The following is a 23,412-nucleotide window of genomic DNA, read 5'->3' on the forward strand; positions in this document are numbered from 1 at the left end:
CCAAGTGTTGTAGCCTTTAATCAACAGTTTCTAAAATTTTTTTTTGGCTCTCTGAAGATGTGCGGTAAAGAGGACACACAGATACCAATATCTGTGCCTTTACTCTCTGTACAGTTTTGATGTTTTATGAAACCTTGTTACATGTGGAGGGACATGATCTGAATGTAGATTTTCCCAGTTCTGTTGGCTAAAAGGGAAAGATTATGTCAGGGAGCTATTGTAATCCTGGATATGTAGGCTCATATTTTTGGAAGGACCAGATGGAACCTAATGAGTCTAAAAGGCTTATTTCTACTGGACCTGTAATCCCAAACTCAAGCTAGATTATAAATATGCATCTAGAAACTGTCTGTTTAAGACTGAAAATGGAGAATTGGTGGTATTTATACTTGGTTTTAGTATCCCAGAGCAATTCTCTTCTGCACTGAGGGTGGGTGGTAGACAAATAGGTGTGCTGCTGCTGCTGCTGCTGTTGTGTGGTCTAGGAGTGTGATCAGGTATGTAAGCAAGCAGTGGAATCATAACTATGTCTCTTCCAGTTTTTATGTTGTCAGAAGATGGTGAGTACCTCTGAGATCTGAACTGTGGAAAACAGCCTTCTGACTACTGATCTTTCATTGATTAAAACAATTGTTTTATGTCAGATTGGACTCTTGTTATGATGAATGTATTTGAAGCACTCTGCACCAATATGTGGTGTTTTGTATTTAATTTTTCCTTTTTTAGTACTGGCACTATATAGAGGAGTATAGTTTGTAGAGGTAGCATTGACAATTAAGGGACATAAAAAATTTTATGGGTAAAACAGAATTCTGAATCCCTTTAAACGCTGAACGATTTGGGGATGGAAGTTTCTATACTGATAATAAATTAATATACAAGGGATTTAACAAATTTGAAATTTATTATTTCCTCATCTGTTCTATTTTCAGCGCTATCTAAAAGAAATGTGTGGGGACTGTGCTTCAAGAATATTTTATTTATTTTGGATAATATATTGGAGATATATATTTTACAGGAAATAAATAGTAGACTCTGTAGTTTTGCCCTAAAGATTTTAACAAGTACAGAATAACTGACATCCAGGACTGTCTGTATTCTGCTCCAGTGTTCTAGTTCTACCGTTGATGCAATTCAAGATTCCCATTTGCTAGTAAAAATATTCCACTCAGTCTTCAATAAATGTAGGCAAGTCTTTTTAATCCAGATGTTTTAAAACTAACAGCTTTTTATGGAGAAGGTGGAGCTGCTGACCAGTATGCTGTTGCTTTGTTAATGCCTTATGTCTTAAGGGACCTCAAATTCTGTGTCCTTGTGGTTCCCTTGACATCTTGAGTCACAAAACCCCAGACTTGAATTTTAATGTAGCATGTCTCATCACTAGGAAGTCCTAGTGATGGTCTTACTGAGCTTTAGTGTTTCATGAATCTGATGTTGCTGTTTCTCAAAAAGTACTCATTGAATCACAGTGTTTGTATGTCAGATTTCATACAGCTTTTTGATAGACTTACTCACCAGTTCTTTGAAGATTAAGGTGCTTCCCAGAGTGGGCAAGAGTGTTAGAAGCTGTGCAGAGAGTAATTGCAACTCCTTTCCTGGTGAATTCAGATCTTTTAAAAGCCCTGCCAAATGTAATAAGGTCAGGTGTTTTGGATGGCAAGTTTCCTATCAGAGGAGGATTATTTTTCATGATTTTAAGGCCTCAGGTACATGCAACTTCTGGTTTTGTTATTTCTGTAACAGTATACCATTGTGTGTCCTAGTAATAGTCTTTATTATTATCTAAAAATAGTTGTTTTTAAGAATAAGATCAACATAAGTGTTATTCCATTGTCTCAAAAATTTTAATGGGTGGCTAAAATAGAACAGGAAATGTAAGTGTAAGGAGCCTCAAGGTATGCTGAATCACAAAAAAGAAGAATCTGTGAGAGAAAAACATGGTGTTCTAATAGCTGAGAAGTGGATAGTGGTTTTGTGTTTTAGCATTCAAGTGCCTTATTTAAAACACTTTTTTTTGAAGGGACTGATTTTCAGGACGTCTTTTGAAAGTTGGACTTGCTAATGCCTCACCTTAGGTACTCAGCATCACTAGACACTTTTGAGAACGTACAGTTCAATGCACTGTGCAACAGAGAAACTAAAGTATCAATAAGCCTGTTAGCCCACAGCAAATGCAAGGTAATTTTACTTAGTTTAGTTCACAATGAAAGAGATTTAATCTAAGATGAATGATTTAAGATTTTCTGTAGTAATAGCCTGTTTTTGTGGATAGTGCAGGGGCCTGGCTGACAAGAAATAACTCGTTGAATTTTGGTTGTTGAGTTTATCTTTGAGCCAGTGGGCCAGTTGGTGGCAACGTGGAAAACTAGTTAGACATGCCTAGGCAAGAGGTATAATCTCACACATTTCAGAATAATTATTTTTAAGAACTCACTAAACATGTGATGGTATTTTCATATATGCCCTATGAAGAAGGTGATAAAGCATCTTGCAGAAGATACAGAGAAACTTTTTAAACTTTTGTTGCATTACATTTTAATGTTCTCCTTTAGCTGCATTTAATATTAGTCTTGCTGTCAGTAGTTTAATGCATCTCAACATTGTTTGCTCCTTCTGAATAAAAATAAAAATAAGAAAAAATCTTAGTGTCACTCTCATTGCAGTTATTGCTGTGAAACTAAGCAATGAAGTTTAAATAGAAAGTAGAACACTTTTAATACCTGCAGGAACTTTTTAAAAATTAACTTTTTTTTCTGAGTTATGATACAAACAGGTTAAGCCAGTGTTAGAAAGGAAAAATGGAGCCAATAAAGAGGGTTTCTGATTATAAGAGCTTGTTTCTGTTTAATATCATTGAGCAGGATGAGGTTTTGCAGAGTTTCTCATGGAAATAGCATCCACGGTACTAAAATGATTACCTCATTCTTAGTACCAGTGCCAAGCACTTAGCCCCACAGTGAACACACGGGGTTGATTTTCAACATGAAACAAGCCAGAAGTGTGGAATGACATTTTCAGGTGACAGTTATAGTTCTATTGCCTGTAATTAGCACCTCTTAACATGCAAACCTGCCTTGTGCCTTTTCCAGGCTGTTGAAGCTCAAATACGAAGTTTTGGACAGACCCCTTCCCAACTGCTCATAGAACCACATCCTCCAAGAAGTTCTGCCATGCAGGTGGTAAGTACCATGTTAACTCTTTGTGACCTGCCATTTTGTTGTCTTCCTTTTCTATCTTAAAGTTACAGAACTGACCACTTCATTTTGCTTTTACGTGATTGTGGAATTGTGTTATTAAAAACAGCAGATGAGTTACGATTTTGTAGGACTGGGAGTGGATGCAGTGCTTAACTACTATTTTATTTATTGCTGAAAGGATTCTATTGATCTCTAGTACAGACCTTTTTTGTCAGTGTAATCTAAGAACACTTTATCAGTTAGTTTTGTTAATGCGGTACCTGTACAGGTGAGAGCCAGTCATCATGGAGACAATTTAGTTAATCTTTGGCAGATTCCTCAAGAAGCATGGATTTAGGAGGTGGAACTTCCTTGTCTTTTCCCCAGGGCATAGGTTTTCCCCTAAAACCAGGATTACTAGGAATTCATGAGCTGAAACTTACATAGCAAAGAATGTGACTAAATGTGTTTTGCAGTAAAGCTAGGGTGATAAAATCCAGGCAGTGAGCATTAACATGCTTTCCCTTTTACCTCTACTTGTGTCTAATATAATTTTATTATACAAACTATTATTTTATTGCTGATTACTTTCCATATCATGTTGTTTGCAGTCCTTGGGTCTAAAATATCATTTGTGTTGTCATAGATCCAGAACTAAGTGTGTTAAGTGATACTCTGATAAGTGGAGCAAACGGTCTGCTAATTCTCAAGTTTTTCAGGAGGTTACATGCCTTTATTGTTAAGATGGATATTTTACACTGAAATATATAAAAAAAGGACATTTTCTTGTATGTTCTGCAAGACATACGTTCTACTAAAGCAGTCTGAGGTTATTAGATTAAAAACATATCTGAAGTGCAAAAGGCTTTAGAGAAATTACACAAAAATCTGAAACGTTTCCAAAGTAGTTTACAAACCTTGTGATGTAGGAGTCTAAGAAATGTAAACTTCCTTGTCAAATACTAGCCTTTCTCCAGTATGTCATATGTTGTAACTCAGCCTTGCTCAGCTGACTGTCCCCCCCATCCCCACCACCCTTTCTGCAGGCAGTGCACACACACTTTGACAGCTGTGCTCCTGCCCTGGGATCTCATGTACTGGATGGGCAGGGCTGGTTGTGCTGATTTGTGATCTGCTGGCCCACTGCACCTCCCACGTAGTGTCCCAGGGCTGCAGACCACCGAGGTGACTCGTGTGTGCAACCCACGGGGCTCTCTCTCTCGGCAGAGCCCTGTTAACAGGGATGTTGGGGAGCCCGAGTGCCCTCCTCATCCAGCTACACACCATATGTGTGTCCGTCTGTCACGGTGCCATGAGCTACGCACTTGCCCTAATTTAGAGGGATTTGTTTCAGGAAGAGGAGGAACTTGAGAAGTTGATTGTTGATGTATTTGTCAGACCCATTGTTATATAAATAAATTTGATGTCAGGAAGCAGTTTGTGTGGTTTTATCATAATATTTTTCATGACGCTGAATTAGAAGAGATTTAGTATGTAATGGAAGAAGTTCAATTCTATGAAGTTAACTGTTTCTAACTCCTGTGTTTTTTGGGGGCTGAGGTACACACAGAAAAAAACCTCATTAATTCTCCACTTGCTTTGACCAGTTTTGTGGTTATAAATATACGATTTTGTAATAGCACTATATTTAGCGGTTTTAAAAGTAGTATGCCTGGAGCTGAAATTTTTCCTGCCACAATTTTGAATTGTTTCTAGTTGTATTATTTACCGAGTTCTCTCTTTTCATATGTGTGTGTTCATGTATGCATGAATACAACCGAATTGTAAGCTACCACGTGCTGTGTTAAGTGCACAAGCCATAATATACACCAGGTGTAGTAATTAGCAGTCACACGAAGGCTGCCTATTTGTCTGGTTTTGCTGCTGTTGCTGTATCCCCTTGTGTTTTCAACCATCAGATAGCTGGATTTAATTGAGGCCACATCAGATGAGGCATTACTGACACCTTTAATTGAATGAGCATCCAGGGAGGATTAACTCATAATATTGATTGGCTTTTAGCCACTTGCTCAGAAGGGTGTCTGGGTAGCTTATTAGTTGCTTTTATTTACACCTTTATGCAAAGACTGTAAATAGGAATTCATAGAGCAATATGTTTTTCTAAGTACTCTTAATAACTTTTTAAAAAGGAGTGATAATAAAAATGCAAATGTATTTAATTATTTTATTAGTTCTGTATAAATATACATTAAATGTATGCACTTACATACACATATATGTAATGAAATATTGCAGGTGGAAAATAGCCAAGAACACTTCATTAGTGTTCTAATTCAGTTATTAGAAAATTACAAATACTAGAGCAATATGGCTACTGGTTACTAGGACGGTTGCATTTCTACATCTCAATGGAGTTCTCTTTTTTTAGGTACACCACACAATCACAAATCCATTAAGTTTTGCTTTTTCTCCTTATGTTTGATATCTGGATCTAAGGTCCTCAGTATTTTCTTTCGACATTTGCAATATTGTTAGAGAGCTTAGTTAAAAAGTTATTAAACTTTTCAACTTATTAAATTAAAAAACTGAAAGCTAAAAATATTATATTGAAAATGAGAGTCTGGATTCATTCCCTCCCTTTAGTATTTCTAGAAACAACACGGGATACTGTCTGTAATCACATCCACTTTATATTCTTTACAATTGCATATAATTGTTTGTCCTTTGAAACACATTTGCAGTGAAATCTTCTACTTTGCATTCATAAATCTTGGTTTTGTACACCAGAAATATATACAGAACATATATCTATGTGTGTATCTGTTTATTTTAATGTGCTTTCATGTTCTCATCTGGCTTGTAAAGAATTGCAGTCTGCCAATTTAATGCAACTTGAGACAATCTCTGGGAGCAGGAATTTCTTTTGCTCACTTTGGGGTTTTTTTTTGTTCCCTCCTAGTTTGGCATTGCTTTCCTTGACATGCTGTTTCTGCAGATAGGAAGGAGAATTCTGGCAGAGATAGGTGATTGTTACAGATCACAGCAGATTAAACTGGAAGTTTCCAAAGTTTGTATAGAGACACCCTGTGTTCCGCAAGGCCCTCAATAACGTATATGAAGGTTTTCCTACCTAAAATGGCTGTTTCCACAAGCCTGTCTACTATTATTGCATTTGCTTTTCACTGCAGCTGCTCTTGGATCTTGTGTGTTTTAATCCAATCTTCCTTCTCTTGTCCTGTCTTCTTTTTTCCTCCCCGTGTTTTCTTTTCCTGTGTATTTGGGTTCTTGTTGTGTTCACTCAACAGTATCTCCTCCTGCAGAGCCCGTTGATGTTCACAGACCAAGCTCAACAAGACGTTATCATGGTTCTAAAGTTCCCATCCAACTCCCCTGTCACTCATGTAGCAGCCAACACCCAGCCTGGTCTGGCCACTCCTGCTGTGATCACAGTTACTGCAAATAGGCTATTTGCTGTAAACAAGTGGCATAATCTTCCTGGTAAGTAAATTAAAGTAAGTAGCTTAAGAAACCACTGCCATCAAACAGTACTTCTGTTTTCTGTTTCAAAATTCGCTGCAGAACTGTTTTAAATTTAAAATGTGAAGAGCCTGTCCAGTTCATTGACACAGCATGCTCTTCACATGTGGACCTAGTTTCTCCTTGAAAAGGTAATCTGAACTATTGTATAGTAAGATGTGTAACACACAAAAGGTTTGTAATAACAATATATTGCTTTGCAGTCCATCAGGAGCTATGCAAGAAGGCAAAACCAGTATATCACTATTTGGCTGTCATAAAGTCACTCTTCCTCTTGAATTTGTTTTTCAGTCAGATGGAAACCGTATCATGTCAAAGACAAGTTTTAAAGCATGTAGAACTTGCCTGAAATATTTTCTGATATCTTTTTCATGTTGATTAATAACACTGTATTCTGATATTAAAATCACTCAATGAGAATTAGAAGATAAAATATATGGGATGTCTGTATCTTCTGTAACTTAAACATCCAAAGTTATTAGGTGCTTATGCATTTGTCAGAATGAAAACAACATATGCATTTGCATAGCAACCCATCAAATTAATTTTCCTTTAAAAATGTGTTGTATTTGAGAATATAGTCATTCCGTTTTCAATTCATGTTCTCTAATCTTAAAGGCACTCATTCTCCTTCCCCTGACTATGACAATCTCGGGCCCAAACTGTGAAAGGTAGTTTATTTCAGTGCTATGCAGTAAATCTAGTCAAAGGCTTTTCAAGAAAGAGAAAAAAGAGCTTCTGCTCAAATAACTTAAATAGAAGTTATTTGCACCAGAGTTATACTCACATCACTGAAATTCCTACTAAGAAATCTGGACCCATGGGCCTTGATAAGATTTTGAAAAAAGCCAGGTCACTCCCACACTTTTCCCTAATTCTTACAAATCACCTTTAAACATTGTAAAAAAAAAAAAAAAAGAATCATCTATGTATTATTTCATTCTCCCAAGAAATGCTTAAAAAGAAAGGTGGGAAGGGAGGTTCGTCTAAATAACAAGTTGCGAGCAAGAACTATTTACAGGGCTCTTGACATTTCTTTGAAAGGAGGATGGCAATATCCTTTCATACCTTGGATATATAATATTCAAGGTTTTTTAAAAATTGCCTTTCTGGACATAAAACAGCCATGGGAAAATAAGAGGTTCTAGAGTGGTAGGAGTTTATTTTGATTTCCTTATAAGTCTGCTGGTTGAAGATCTGTGAGCACGCAACCGGTTGTTGAGTGTAGTAATAACTATTTTGAGTTGAACAAAACCTTCAGATTTTGTTTTTTCCTTCATCCCTGAAAGGAAAAACAGTAAGCTGTTCTTTTGAGTCACTATTTTTTCATTTAGGGACATTTTACACTTGTCCTGCCTTTACAAATTGCTCGAGAAAAACTTCAGGTCAAGACAAACAAAAGCAAACCAAACAAAACCAAACCCCAACAAAAACCCACCTCACCCCATCTCTTTGAGAGCGCACTGATCAACTGCAGACTGTCACTGGAATACTATGCTTAAGATATCTGGGTATGGACTCCTGAGACTACCTTTCACTATTGTTGCCTTCAAATTTTGTACCAAAATGGGATGTGCTAGGATTAGAGGGCAGGTATCATTACTACTCTGTATCTCCTGCTGTAAGTTTTGCATTGTCTTTGCTAATGAGACATCATGCTAAAAAATGTTAAGTTGCCAAGTGACCTGTTGTCACTGATGTGTAATTAAAAATCTCATTCCTGCTTTTGTATATAAGTTTGGTGGCTTTGCTGACATCAAATGACCCTGGTACCAAACAGGGTGCCTCCATTTTGTCATGTGGATTTCATGTTTTGTTCTGTGTTGGTGTTTCATTGCAGCAGAACTTTGACTTCCCAATTACTTATGAAACCTTTCTATTGATACTGATTTTTATCTTAAGCTGTGGATGGTAGATAGAAAAATCTTAAGTTTGAATATGCAGCCACTATTTTTTTGTTCCACTTCCAGAAATGTCTTGTGGTTTGTTTGGGGGACAGGGAGGAGAGTTTGCTGACTTGCTTGTTTGTTTTTAGTGAGGCTGTGGAAAAAAATGGCTTTCTTCTTAACACTGAAGTAAAATTCAGGAAGTAAACATTTCACTGGTATGCCAGGTGCCCAGATGAAATGTAGGTCGTCAGAATTATATATTAATTTCTGTGCAAACTTGCAAATAAATGGCTTCTGGTGATGGATGGATCCTTAAATACTGGATGACTATGAGATTTCCCTGTCTGCATCGTAAACTGACTTTTTTAAAAAAATGTCCTTTGTGCTTCACTTGTTCAAAGCAGTGCTTTAAAAAGTAAAGAGGAAAATAGTATTTGCCACAGTCAGCAGATGGTTGTCACATTTTGTTTTCAGTGCTCTTTACCACTTAATTTTGTTTTGTTGCGACAGGAGAGGTTGCCAGTAAAGCATCTGCTAGAGCTTATGGCTCAGGACCGGAGCTGCTGCTGGTGGCATACATTCAGAATAGCACTAATCTAAAATAAATGTTTAATAAGCAGCCTGTGAAAGCACCTGGATTTTTTTTTTATTCAGTTGATGCAGAAGAATCTTGAATAGTGTAAAAAGAAAAAGGATATAGCCTTGATTTATAAAATGTATGTGGTTTCATGTATTAAAAAAATGCAGAGTTTAAAAATCTTCTTTCCTGAATTCCAGCTCATCAAGGTGCTGTACAAGACCAGCCTTACCAGCTGCCAGTGGAAATCGATCCTCTCATAGGTCTGTCACTTCCTTCTCTCTTTGCGATTCATTAAGCTCTGTATGGTGGCCCTGAAGTGTAGATTACGGTTGTTTTTCACTTGCTGGTTGCTGGGAATGGAATTTTCCTGATAAACCATTTGCATGCAAATTGGAATGCAATGAGCTGTGGCTATGCTGGTATTTCATCAACTCCCCCTCGTTGGTTTGCCTAATTTGAACAGGCCTAGGACGCGTGTCAGTGAAAATTAATATGGATGCTGTAATAATGTGTGATTGAGAATGTGCATGAAGTACTGTCAGGATAATATTGGATCTTTTCATCACTCAGACTTGTTGATGAGCAGGAGCGAGGCACGTTATGATGAATTGGTGCACTGGTAATGTGATGGAGCTCCTTTGCTGAGGAAATTTTCATAATAACAGTGGGGTTCTTAACTGCACCGTGTTGTGAAAAATAAAACCATGGTGCCAGGGTTTCATCATTAAAGGAGATCAATCCTTTCTTCATAGACCTGCTGTTCAGGCTGAGGGGATTAATGTGTAATTGCAGAGCGGTTTCAAAGTTGAAATATATTGCCCACTCCATTTTAGTATTGAGATATTAGTATTAATTTTTCAAGGGTATTGCATCTTTTGATCAGCATCACTAGTTAAATTTGTGTATGTTTTTCTTTTATTAAAAAGGGGTGGAGGAACGTCTGTCTTTTATTTAATGACTCGGTGTAATAGATTCAATTCATTACTCTTTACTATAGAGGTTTATTAGTTTATATAGAGCTGATTTTTCTATTATCATGGTTAGAGTTTGGTCAGTTCTTTCATTACAGACCCAACTTTGGGGAGTGCATACTTGGACTATAATTCGGGAGCCTGTAGCATGGCAAATGGAACCTTAAATGTGATCAAAAAAGAAAAACTCAGGCAACCTAACCCCAAAATGCAGACTAGTTGTAGGACAGTTCACAGAAGCAAAGACTGGATTTCCCCCCTCCCTTCAATTCTATTAGATATCAGCCTTAGCTCTGTTTTTTTAAGCTATCCATTTCAGCATGGTGGTTTAAGTGAAAAAGAAGTGAAGTGGCCAATTGTAGAAGCACGGAAAAATCAGAGCAAAAATGAACTTGCCTGATAGGTTAGAATTGCAGGTCTGTGAGCCAGTGAGAATTAATTTAAAAACTAATATGCATATCACAGTAGGAACTGCACTGTATCGGTCTGTAGAAACAGACTGTTGCTGTGTAGCCATTTTGCTGGGTAAGCTCTATGATAATTGAATCATGAACAGTGTGAGCATATTAAACCATTTTGTAGAACTGATAAAATGTTTTTCCAAAGTTTTTAAAATCAATCCCCATCTGAATAATGCAGTACATACAATTTATAATGAGGAGGACATGTGCTGTAACTCTCCTTTCCTTCCTGAAGTAGATTTTATCAAAAAGAATGTTTGGAGCAGGAAATGTATATTCTGCCTTAAAACCTACTATCAAGTAAATCTTAAAAATAGCAATAAACATCATAGCAAAAATACCAAAATCACATTGGGCTTCTCTGATGATTTTTCTACATATTCTGAAGAACATTAGGAAAGAAATATTATTTTTTTTTAGATTGCATTTTACATAATTTAAAAATTAGAATTCCATTTTTAGGCTTGCTTTTAATTTAGAAAATACCTTGACTTTTGTTTGAAATAAACACCTTTAAAATTAATGTTCACAGTTCTGAAAAATGGTTTAATATTCTTTTCATATATTAGAGCTCACATCAGCCTTGTGATTACACTGGACATAGTTTAAAAGGTTTAAGGTTTTCTTTGTCACTGTTAAGTAGCATCATTGGGTACAAGCAAGTAATTATGTAGATAATATTAAAGGTTTTTAATTGTGACTAGACACATTTACCTAGAAATGGCACCTAAGAGGACCGCAAAATTACACTTTTATGGTTATAGCAGGAATCTTGTTGCTGTCTTAGTCATAAGGAGGGATTCCTGCTGTCCTCATTTTCCAGTTGCACAGGAAGATGTAAAACAGCACCGTCTGATATGACTTAGATCCTAGACCTCTTTCTGAGGTGAAGTTTTCTGAAGAACTTATCCACAATGAATTTGTTGATCTGCATGGTTTTGGGGGACGGGGGGGTTATTTGCCATTATTTTGTCATGCAGAATGCTTCTACTGTGCATTTATAATGCGTTGTTATTACTCTTTAAGTGGTCCCAACAGCAGTCAAGGCCCTGTTGTGGGTTACCTGCAGAACAAGTAGCAATACCTTGCTAAATTATTTGTTACCCATATGGACAAGATGGTATCAATGTTTTAAACATAGCAAAAGCATAAATAAATTAAGGATTTTATACAGAGTAAGTGGAGTAAGCCCAAGACTTAGTGGATAGCTAGCCTGTGAGAATGGACAGAAGTTAAAGAACAAAGGGTAAAGAAGAGCACAAGACCAGGACAGAGGCAGGTCTGAGGGACCATCTGAAATGGAATGAATGGTGCTCTGAGCAGTCAGCAGACAAACCCAGGCCAAGGAGAACTAATTCGCCTGGAATGAGAGTCAGGTTCCCTCAGGAACAAAGCACATTAAAAGTTCTTCCTACAGTGTAGAATTGTCATGATACATATTTATAGGGACCTGTATTGATATATATATATATGCACACACATAAATTAATAAAGACAAAATATGAAAAATGTGTTCATTAATTGATTTCTGTCGATTCCATTGGTTCGCAATGCAAGATCATCTGGGGAAATAAACCAGCAGGTGATCAAAATAGTGTAAATATTTTCTCTCAACCCTAAAGGAGATTGTGGAGATAAGCTGGTTAATTTTTGTGCAATGCTTTAAAAAGTTTGAAATTGTAGTGATGTTTACTGTAGTTATTCTTTTTTTAAATTACAATGCTTGCAATTAAATACTTGTGTGCAATTTTGAAATCATAATTACGTTGTCTGGTGCATTTGAGTCACTATATAGCATATATGTACATGTACTGGCTTATTTTTACATTCCCTTCATTTGTTTCTTAATTTTTAATTTCCTAAACTAGAAGAAGGGGGGAAGGAAGCTTATTACATTTTTATGTATCATTCCTTCTTGCAATCTTTCATTTATATTTGTCAGCTGCATTTGACTTAAAGAAGGGATTTCTCATATTTTAAAATACATACTACAAGGAATTAGCATTGTTCCCAGAAGTGTAATGAGTATTTTATAGTAAAAGTAGAAAGAAAATGTCCCTGCCACAAAAAACAAGTAACAGCAGGGAGGAATATTTTTGGTGTGAATGTAATTTTCTAAAATGTGTTTTTTGTTCTGCCAGTATGGATGCTGAAATGTCTTGTTTTGTGTGTCCTTCTGTTCAGCCAGCAATACAGGTATGCACAGAAGGCAAATCACTGACCTTTTAGACCAAAGCATTCAGGTACATTCCCAGTGTTTTGTCATCACCTCTGACAATCGTTACATCCTGGTCTGTGGCTTCTGGGACAAGAGTTTCAGAGTTTATTCTACTGACTCAGGTAACTTATTTTTAAAATATGGGAATAGCCTAAAAGATTCTTTTTGTTCATTGTCAACCTGACTGTTTCAAATAAAGAAAGAATGAGGAGTGGGGGGAACAAGTAGAGTATGTATTTATTCTCCTGTTAATAATATTTGTCAAATCTTTTCTTACCTACTGCTATTGTGTATTGTTTGCCATCATTCCACAAAAATGATAGCATATGTAAGACAAGGAGCTCTCATCTAGCCATAACATCACACTTGAAATCTATATGACAGGTATGCCTGTTCTTACACTGTAGTTTCCACAAGTAAATGAGTTTTTGTGAAGCTTTGCATACCAGGAGAATTAATTGTTCTTAGAGTGCTTACTTGAATTTAATTCTGGTTGGTTTTCAGCAGCAGAGAATTTTTTGGAGGAAATATAGGCAAGAACCACAGAATAAGAACAGAAATGAAGTCTTGAAATCTGGTGAAAGAATACTTACAAAAGCCTTTGGAAGCTATGCTATAATAGAAAAATTGATTTGGAGCCACAAAATTCTTTCATATAACATAAACTGATCGATATAATGGGCAGCAGTTAAATTAGTCTGTCAGTTGGCATGTATCCAAACCGTTGAAGTCATGCATGTGTCATGCTAAATAGAAAAGAATCTTTCAGTGTAAGAGCTACAAGAATTTAAGAGCCATGGAACCCCAGAAAAAAATAGATATGATTTTTTCCCTTTCATTATGTTATAATGGGAATAGCGACCTCACTGCAAGGTACTTCTTTGGGATTAATGACCCGGTGTGGTTAATGTGTGTGTGCCATCAAGCTTTCCAGTAGGTTATTAATCCCTAGGGAATATCCTACATGTTTGTCATCATTTCTTAAATATATTAGTTAATAGTGTTTTTCACACTTGGCAAACCAAAATGTTTAACAAAACAGGATGGTCTTTACTGAAAATCTGTTAAGACTAGATCTTATGGCATATTTTAGCAATTTTAAAGCCTTAAATATAAAGGAGAAGTTCCGTTGACTTCATATTGACTGCCTACAATTCATTATACAGACATCTTGTTATACCTTTCTTAGTTTAATTTCTCATTGATGAAAATGAATTGATAAAACTGTGAATTTAAAGATCTTCAGAAAAGTTAGATAGCAGAAATAATTATTCAGTGTATATTCTTGATTTATATGAATAGAGAACTAATTCTTTTATGTCGAAGGATATATTTTACTCTACACCTATGGAAGGAACTTGTATAATTTTGGTAGCTTTGTCCTGTATCAATCTGAACTACTGATATCTCATTATGTTAATGTCCTCTGTGTGTAAGTCAGATACACTAGGCATCTCATTATTACTATAGCTAATTACGGTATAAACCAAAATACAGTTGTCAAAAAAGGTGCAGAAGATTTGTGTTTTCTGTGTGTCTCCTGTTGATACAGCAACTCTAGTTCTAGCTTAAATCAAGTGAATGCAGATGTAGTTTATTTTGCTTTGAATTAAAATGAGAATATAGTAGTGAAATACTCCGAAATTGTCAGAACAGCAAGGGAAAAAGATGTGATCAGTAATGCATAATGGCAAGTGATCACAAGTGATGAATTCAATTATATTTTAGCACACAAAAAAGGGAACCTTTTTCCTATTAGATTTTGGTTTTGTTTGTTGTTTTTTTTTGTTTTTTTTTTTTTTTTTTTTATAACAGGAAACACTTTCAACATAAATCAGGGGTTCTCAGCACAGCTAGTACAGCAGAAGCACTATAAAACCTCACTCCAGCAGTGGGAATGATTTCTAGACAGCATTTCAGATTCAGTAGTGCAGAGGCTTGAGTCTTATTTTTCTTTTAATTATTCCTAGCACAGCTGTCAAACAAAACATTAACTTGAAAACTGTTCTGTCAAAAAGAGATATCTGTGTGCATGTGGTAAAGTTTGATATTACTGTATAGAGAGGACAACTCATGTTAAAGGAAAAAAAACCAAAAAAAGTTGAGAAACTCTTATGAGATTAGTGATTTTATTTTGTTTCACTAATATGAAAGAGCAAAATCTTATTTCTTGTTTTGATGGAATTGATTGAACCTTAGCTGCACAGTAACAGAGTAAAACTAACAAGGCAGTACAACTACAGGAACAACTGTCAAAGAAATAGCCTTGAAAAATGTTTGTTTTCTAGAACAGAACCTATAAACATAGAATATAATTGAAAGAGAGATCTCTATAACTCAGCAATGTTTATAGCATAAACTTATGTTCTAAAAGTATAAATCACCTTGGGTAGTTGAATACCTACAACTGTACAACTGAAAAATATGTCACATAATTAAATTATTCTCAAATCTAAACCATGTAATTGACAACTTGAATTTTCAGAGGAAAACATGCACTTGGTAAGATGTTTTTGTCTATTGCCAAAATGAAATTATATAGCCTTTGAGTGTTTCACTGCTCCTAGCTTCAGTAACTTTCCTGACTGAATCTGTTGACTGGTCAGCATCTGAGAGAGTTAGGTGACCCTGTGGCACAGATTAAAGCCCTGGTGTGCAGAGGTGACCACTGTAGAACACTATTCTGCCCTCAGAGGTGAGTGAAAGACTTGATCCCTGACTTACTCTCCTTCCCGATACAAGGTGGATCTGCACAGTAAGTGCACCTTCCAGGGTTTGCCCCATCGTCAGAAAAGGCTCATGTGATACTACTTCATTTAACGATTTCTCTAGGAGGGTTATACTTGCCTAGTAGGATTTGTCCATGTTTTATTTTAAATCCCATGTGCAGGTTTCCTTTAAATTGCATTGTGTTTTTCTATTTTTTTTCTACTGTATTAAAGTAATTCCCCTTTTTAGTAGATATTCACACGTTTCTCTTGTTTTTTTTTCTGACTTTCTCGGCTTTAATGCAATTACCTTTTGATCTTCTGTTATAAATCAGGCTGTTAATATTACTTTTGTTCTTTCCTCAGAACCACTCCCTTAAGTCTTTTGTTACCGTTAATGTTATTTAGTGGCTGGATATGAATAAAATATCTTTGTACTGCATAGAAAGAGGGCTATGAAATGTGTCCTACTAGCCATATTATATGATTGACTAATTGTTTTTAATTCACGCTCTAAAATATTTTATTAAGATGTGCTTAATTTGTGTCCCAACATTGATTTGTGTTACTACTTGTCATATTACTAGTTATTATTTTTAAACTCTTTTCATAACATTTTATTTCAGGCACAGTAGATTGCATTTCCTATTTCTTTTTTGGCCTGTGTTGTTAATCCTTCCAAAGCCATCCCTCTTTTCCCCTTCTGTTCTTCCTCATTCTTTATTCAGCCCGAAGTGCAGATGGATGCATGGTCATTTGGGCTGAGGAACCTGAGGTCACGCATTTATGGCACCACACATCACACTTCCTTGTGCCATCGGATGCAGAATTTGGCCTGGCCCACGTTACCTGAATGGGCCAAGTAGGCGCATAAGAAATGTGTGTGTGTATCTTTTGTCCTGTCTCTACAAGATTTGCAGCTAGGCTTCAGCAAATCCAGTGAAATGGGTTTTAGTGCTTCTGTCCTCATTTCCTAGGATCATGTATGCTGCTGGCAGATCCAGAAACCGGCAGGACTCATGACGTGTTTGCTGTGTAGGAGCCAGCCTCTGTGGGTGACCTTACATGTGTTTCCTCTCCCACATGCAAATTCACTATGCATGAGCATTCTGATTCACATTTTTCTGAAAATATTGTCCTGTTTAGTAAAGGTTAAAAGATAATAGTCATGTTCATGTTTATGCAGATGCTTGAATGGCATATTTTTAAGTGCCTAGGCTTTGCTTTTTTTTTTTTTTTTTTAAACATTTGTGTCTCTTATCAGCGGTACAAGTGTTTGTGCTATATGCAGTAGGTAAGAGAGTTTTTTTTAGGTCTGCCTTCTGAGGTTTTTTGAACGTTACAGACATTCTCAAAAGGGAAGGATGCTGGCTGAAATAATAGGCAAGTGTTTAAATGGTGTTGGAAAAACCTGGATACAAGTGTAATTTTTCATCTAAATCTCCTTTTCTCTGTTTAAGGAGGTGCTCGAAAGCTGCATGTGCTATATGCACAAATATGCTCTCACTCTACAAATTTCTTCTGGGTCCTAAATGTTCTGTAGCTTCTTCTAATTGTTTCCCACATCATCATCAGACTTGTATTTTCTAGTTACTTTCATCAGTAACCTACCTTAAACTTGCCTTAAAAGAGAATCCCATCATGTTTCCTGTCTGTAAAGTGAATGTAAACATAGAATTTAAAAAAAAACAAAAACAAAAAAAACAGAAACCAAAACCAAAGAAACTTGTGGCATGATTGGCACTTGAAAAAAGTATAATATTTATGGACTGCATGGACTACTTACTGCACTTTAAAATAAGTTTCCACCAAATCAAGAAAAAAAATAGTACTCTCCACTATAGTTCTTTTTGGAGCCTTTTTTTAATAAAGAAAATATTTCTAAAATACTTTATGATACTTAATGTGCCTTAGAAAGAATAAAAGCATAGGTTTAAAGCAATCGATTTTATGTGTTTCAGGTAAACTGATACAAGTGATATTTGGACACTGGGATGTTGTAACCTGTCTTGCTCGTTCCGAGTCCTATATTGGAGGAAATTGTTACATTCTCTCAGGATCACGTGATGCAACATTGCTGCTCTGGTACTGGAATGGCAAAACCAATATCATTGGTGATAACCCAAGAGGTAAGTAAGCCAGAAAAAAACCTGTTTTATAATGACATTATCTAAAAATGGCTGGAGTGAACACTTTGCATGACAAAGATCTAGGTAACATTAATGTCAAAGTACAGTGATTTTTTTGGTAGTTGTGATCAGTTCTAGTTTGAAGAATGAGGAAAAACAGTGCTTGTTTTGCAGCACAAGTAGAACTCATTTTTAAAGTTATAGGATACTGAACATTACATTTTTTCTTGTCATTCAATTGGGAAAGAGTGGCTCTGGGAGTGAGAGAAAGGAACTCATTTTTTATATTTCCTGTTCAATCTGAGTAAATTTTTTTCTCTCAACATGACAATTTCATTAAATACCTGCATTTGAGTTGTTTAAAACAAAAAAGACTGTGCATCGCTTCAGTGAAGACTGCATTCTATGCAAGTGTAATTTTATGCTTATAGGTTCTCACAGCGGTACATTAGCTATCAATAGAGTTATGCAGATAGTGAATTTTAGCTTAGAGGAAGGTCGTTGTAATGAGATGTGTAATGGCCTGAGCAGGAAACTTAGGTGAAAGAAGGACAGACACATGGGACGGATTAAAGAAGCAAACATAAAACTTTTTGAGTTTAACACTTTGGTAGGGTGCTACGTGCCTAATCCTTGCGCTCACATACGTGGCATTTTAATTGGTTCCAGTGCAGGCAGCAGGGTTCATACCATATAACCAAACTAATAAGTCAGAGTAGCCCTGCTTCAGCCTAATTCAGCCTAATTTTACCCCTCCCCACCCAAAGTCACCTTGCACTTGCCAAAGAATTTAATCTCTTCCATCTTGCACTGTTTCGCAAGAAATCCCAAATCTTTTTACTCATGAAGGTTGTCTCTTTTAACTCATAATTTTCTACAGAAAACAGTGAAACGCTATGACTGTTCAACTCTGCTGTGTCTGTATTATATAACAGAGGAAAGATAGAAAGTGATCTTGTTATTATGCCAATTTCATTCCACACAAAAAATTAGTTCCTGATGCCCAAAGTGAAGAAGGCAGACATGCAGCTTGACAAAAAACCCTGAGTGAGCCAGTTCACAGGAGTAGGAGCCTTTCAAGACAGCCAGTGAGAGCTTACATACGTGAATAGAGGGGCGCATCATAGCCAAACAGTTGTCCTGTTCTCTCTGTTTGGCCAAAACCTAAATGCCCTGAAGAGAAGGGGTGAGAAGCAGTATATTCTGTCTGTCTTCAGAAGGATGTTTGTCAGGTTTTCTGCCATAAACTAGTCACAAGTCTTCTCTGACACTGTTTAAACAGTGGTAAAAACGTACCTGCTGTCTTCAGAAGACAAAGTGGACATCTGGAAAACAAGAAGTGTTGTTATATCTGGCATATGCTGCAATTATAACTGGCGTACAATTTCATATAATGTAAACAATATCTGACATCTTCCAAATTAATCAATTTGGTAAAGTTGTGTGTTCCATACTCAATCTGTTACTCAACTGGAGTTATTTGAATTTGAAAAAAAAGATAGCTTGAATGAAATTGCATTCCGTGAACTATTCTGAAAGAAGCACAACTAATTAATATCAGCATGAATATCTGAATTTAACTTGAAAATTGTTTGATGTTGACTGTGAGAACTATTCAAAAATTGCACAAGATACAGAAGTTCTGTTCACACAGTTACAGATTTTTCAGGAAGAGGGTGAGAGCAAATTGTCCCCATTATCCTTCCAACAGTCTGATTGAAGAGATGGCAGCCTATCTGGGGTGTGACTAGCAGAATTTTATGAGCATTTTAAAATAAATATGGCTTTTGTTGAAGGGCAGAATCTCTGTGAATACTTTATGCATATTTTGCAATATATCAATTTAAAGAAAATGCAAACTCTGCACTACTTTTGCAGAGCTTGTAAACTTGGAAACTCAAAAAAAATCTCTGAAAGGAGCTTAAGATTTTGACAGTCAAGTGAGCTTGTAAATCCTAAAGAGCAAAACTGCCCTTTTGAGGAGAGAACCCTAAATATTGTACTGGTGTGAAGCAACGAACATTTGTAGGTGCCTCCTTATAGTGTTTTCAAGGCCTGAAACTGCAGCCCATCTTTGCAGATTCCTAGGCCTACCCTGAGAAGTTCTTGTTGAGTATTTGCCAGGCTTGCCTGCTTTGTGAACCAGACTTTGAGGCTATAGGCTCCTTTATGACCTTAACAGATCACATGCTGAGATTTTGTACCTAGTATCTAAATAGAATAGGTAGATTTTGTTATAGTCTGATGGCTGTCTTCTCTAATGCAAATTTCTAAGCTATTAAAATTTTGCAGTTTTCAATGTTAATACTAGGCTATTTTAACTACTGTTCAAAATAAAACGTTAGCTACTTGGTGAGTCTCTTTGCAGTCCTATTAAACTTGTACTTTTAGGAGCATGCAATGCCTCCTAAGTTTACTAGTTGCCATTATGTAGGTTTTTTTGTGATATAGCATGCCTGGAAGTCTTTGTTATGAATTGGAATCTCATGGCACTATGCATAGGCCTAGACATGTGTATAGTAAAAGACAGTTTCTGCTTCAAAGAGATGGTAATCTGGGGGGTTTAATTTTTCCCAGAAATAGCTTTCTATAGGCATCTCTGTTCAGTCAAATTTTTTTTTGAAAAGGCAAATAAAAAGAGCTGTTTCTGCTTAGTTCTGATTTTGTCAGAAAAGGAAATCACCAGCAGACTTACTGGGTTTTGAGCCCTGTTACTGCAACTGTAACTTCCATCCATTTGTGGGATGCTAGATATTTAACTTGTCTGATGTATTTTTGTATTTGAAGTTTACGATTTTTTTTCCTTCAAAATATAGTTTATTCATGCTTTCAGTGAGTCCTATTCATTAGAACTTTAGATACTCTCAAAGTTGATACTTTTTTCCTGTATTTTTTCTATTTCATTATCTCCAATTTCCGTCTTAAAATGACTTCACAGCAACACGCATCCAATGGCACTGTACCAAATCATGATGCCAGAGTGGTTTCAACAAAAGTAATCTAAACCAGGAGCATTTCTTTCCTCTTTTCATACTACCTGTTGCCTCTGATACACATCAGTCAGCAGACTGATATGGTCAAGCTACCCTAAATACTATTCCATTGGGCACCCATTACTCCGCCAGTTACATTTTGTGTAGTTTCCTTTATTTGGTTTCGTTACTTTAGGAAGCACTGAGCTCTTGTTCTCTGGCTGCATACATTCGTGTTTCAGAATGGTACTTAACTCAAGCTGACAAGCCAGGTGAGCTGTGGCATACGCGATAAATAAGTGTTTTGTTTGATATTCTTTATCGAGGACAATTTTCTGGCCAACTGGTCTGTATGGAAAAAATCTTTATGTTTTTGGTTTAACAGAAGAAATATGTTCCTGAAATATTTACATTCTTCAATTTTTAACTTTTAAACTGTCTTCTTAAAAAAATTACACCTATGCAGTCTCACTGTATGCTTAGTTTCTCCCTGATAACTTTCAAATGCATTGATCAACATAAGCCAAATTTGACAAATTTAAATCTCAAAGATACGAAATTCCTACGTGGAACACATCTGCTGGAAACTATTCTTCACAAAACAGCTTGATTACATTTGGGTTAAGTCCTTTTTTCCTTCTCAAATTAAAACCTGAAATTCAAAAACTATTTCACTATTCTCTTTGATCAAATGTAGGGTTTTTTTCTTTCTAAATTAATTGATTTTGAAAATGTAAAAGCATGGCAGTACTTCACTTTGGCGCACAGGCCTCTTCTGATGCAAAAATGTTTCTGTGGACAATTTCTGACCAAGCCTAGGAATAATTCAGAACAGAGCAGAGGATCTGAAATAGTTGTATCCTTTAGAAGAGCCCTGAGCCATTTTGAGTTCACATCAATTAGCATAATTTACTTTGGAGATGTAAAGTCACTTTGGATAATGTAAGGGGCTTTTATTCTTTTCTCTCCTTGGCACGTGGCTTGCTTTGTGGAGGTGGGGGGAGGTAGGAGGCAGAGGATGTAACCCTCCCCTTGGTACCTCTTGAAGCCCATGTGTGATCTATATCACAAGGTTGGCATTGGCATTTGCATATCGAGAGGGTGGGGTCTAATAGCAAGGTACCACTTGGGGACGTGACATTATGCTTCAGGACTTGTGTTCCTGAATGGGGGGGGTAGAATGGGGAGAGGTTACTGGGAGAAGGCGGTGTACTTGGCGGAAAGATGCCAAGTTTTTCACTTGCCCAGCCAAATCTAATGGAGGTAGAGGGGAGGCGAGAAGTTGGGGGCGGGGGGAGGAACTACGTGTGATGGCTGGAGAAAAGAGATGAGAGAACTCATTTGCATACCAATGGTGTGCATCACTTTCAGATTCCAGTCTCGCTTTGAAGCTCAAGTGAGAACTCTTAGTGTTTGGACATTTCCTAGGTTGAGGGCTTGCATTTTGCTTTGTAATCACAGAACCATAGGAAACAGGGCGGGCAGGAGTTTTGGTCACCTGATCTATTCTTTTTTCCCAAAGAAGGCTTAGCTACAGCAGAACCATTCACAATTGATGTTTGTCCAACCTTCTGTTAAAAACTTTGGCAAAAACTTTTTGGGCCTTAGAAGCCCTATCACTGCAGTGTTTTCTCAGTGTTCAGCCTACTATCCATTTTTTTTTTTTTTGTAGCAGTTGCATTCTATTATTTCTTATATATTTATTCCTTGTGTAGAGAACAGATTATTTATTTCCTCTGTGCAACAACTTCAAGTGATGTGGATTACCATGACCTGCAATTCTTTGCTTCCAGATTTAATAACCCAATTCTTTCTGTCTTTTGCCATAAGTCATATTTTTCTGGACCTCTGGTTTTGTTTGGGTTTTTTTTGTGTGTGTGTTCCTCTCCTCTTCAGTTGTCTGTCTTCCTCAAAGTAGACCCTGCAATGCAGTTGAAGCCTTTCTAGTAATAAGTAGAAAACAGCCTGTTTTATAGACCTGTACTTTTTACATCCCCATGGGATATCTGTTTGTTTCAAAACAGCATGACAGTGTTAATTCTTGAAGTGTATGAGCCAATATAAATCTCAGTCTTTTCTGAAAAACTGCCATCTACTCAGCTGTTTCTCCTCTGTGTATTTTGTGGAACCTTGTTTTTAAACTTTCTGAATTGTATTCTGTTTAGACTGTTTCTCCAAATTGTCAAACTTATTATGAATTTTTATCCTGTCCTACAGAAGACACGCAGCAACTCACGTCTGATAAATGTAATTTGCAGTCTTGTTCCATCAAATTGGTCATTAAAGCAAATATTAGATAGCAGACAGTTCAGGAATGCCCATCAATACATTTACCATTTTGACAATGAATAGCTTTGTGAATGCAGCTTTCCAACTGGCTTTTAATCTGAAGTATTGTAGCATCTTCTAAACACGTGCTTCCCTATTTTCCTTCAGAAATTGCCCATGTGAAACAGTGCCAGAGTCCTTACTAAAGTCAAAATACATGATGTCTCCCTGAACACAAGTCCTGTTACTCTGCCATTGCAAGAAGTAAATGGCTTTGACATGGTTTGTTCATAACAAATCCAAATCAGCTGTTACTCATCTCCTTGTTTTCTTCTAGGAAATTGTGTTTGTGTGTGTACATATAAATATAAATGTCCTGCCAGTATTTTTTCTGTTTGTTGGGATTAAGCAGACTACTCTCTAATTTCTCAGTTTTCCTTTTCCTGTTTCTTAAACAACACAAGATTTTTTTTTTTTTTTTTTTTCCTCCTGCAGAACCTCACCCAGTATCCATAAAAACAGCAGTTACAACTCTGGGATTA

At 36.5% G+C, this 23,412-nt stretch overlaps 1 protein-coding gene across 4 annotated transcripts in view; it reads left to right on the top strand.

The window, feature by feature from the left end:
- LRBA (LPS responsive beige-like anchor protein) overlaps positions 1 to 23,412 on the top strand; it is a 415,639-nt gene that overhangs the window by 368,801 nt on the left and 23,426 nt on the right. For 3 of the 4 annotated variants that reach the window (XM_042796732.1, XM_042796733.1, XM_042796736.1), the window contains 5 exons: positions 3,090 to 3,179; positions 6,443 to 6,635; positions 9,341 to 9,403; positions 12,760 to 12,915; positions 17,463 to 17,630. In XM_042796732.1, the coding sequence (XP_042652666.1) occupies positions 3,090 to 3,179; positions 6,443 to 6,635; positions 9,341 to 9,403; positions 12,760 to 12,915; positions 17,463 to 17,630 (670 nt within the window). The remainder of the gene's footprint in view (positions 1 to 3,089; positions 3,180 to 6,442; positions 6,636 to 9,340; positions 9,404 to 12,759; positions 12,916 to 17,462; positions 17,631 to 23,412) is intronic. The other variant, XM_042796735.1, reaches the window with a different exon arrangement.

Source organism: Tyto alba, unplaced genomic scaffold (assembly GCF_018691265.1).
Source record: "Tyto alba isolate M040663 unplaced genomic scaffold, T.alba_DEE_v4.0 Super-Scaffold_23, whole genome shotgun sequence".
Lineage (NCBI taxonomy): Eukaryota > Metazoa > Chordata > Aves > Strigiformes > Tytonidae > Tyto > Tyto alba.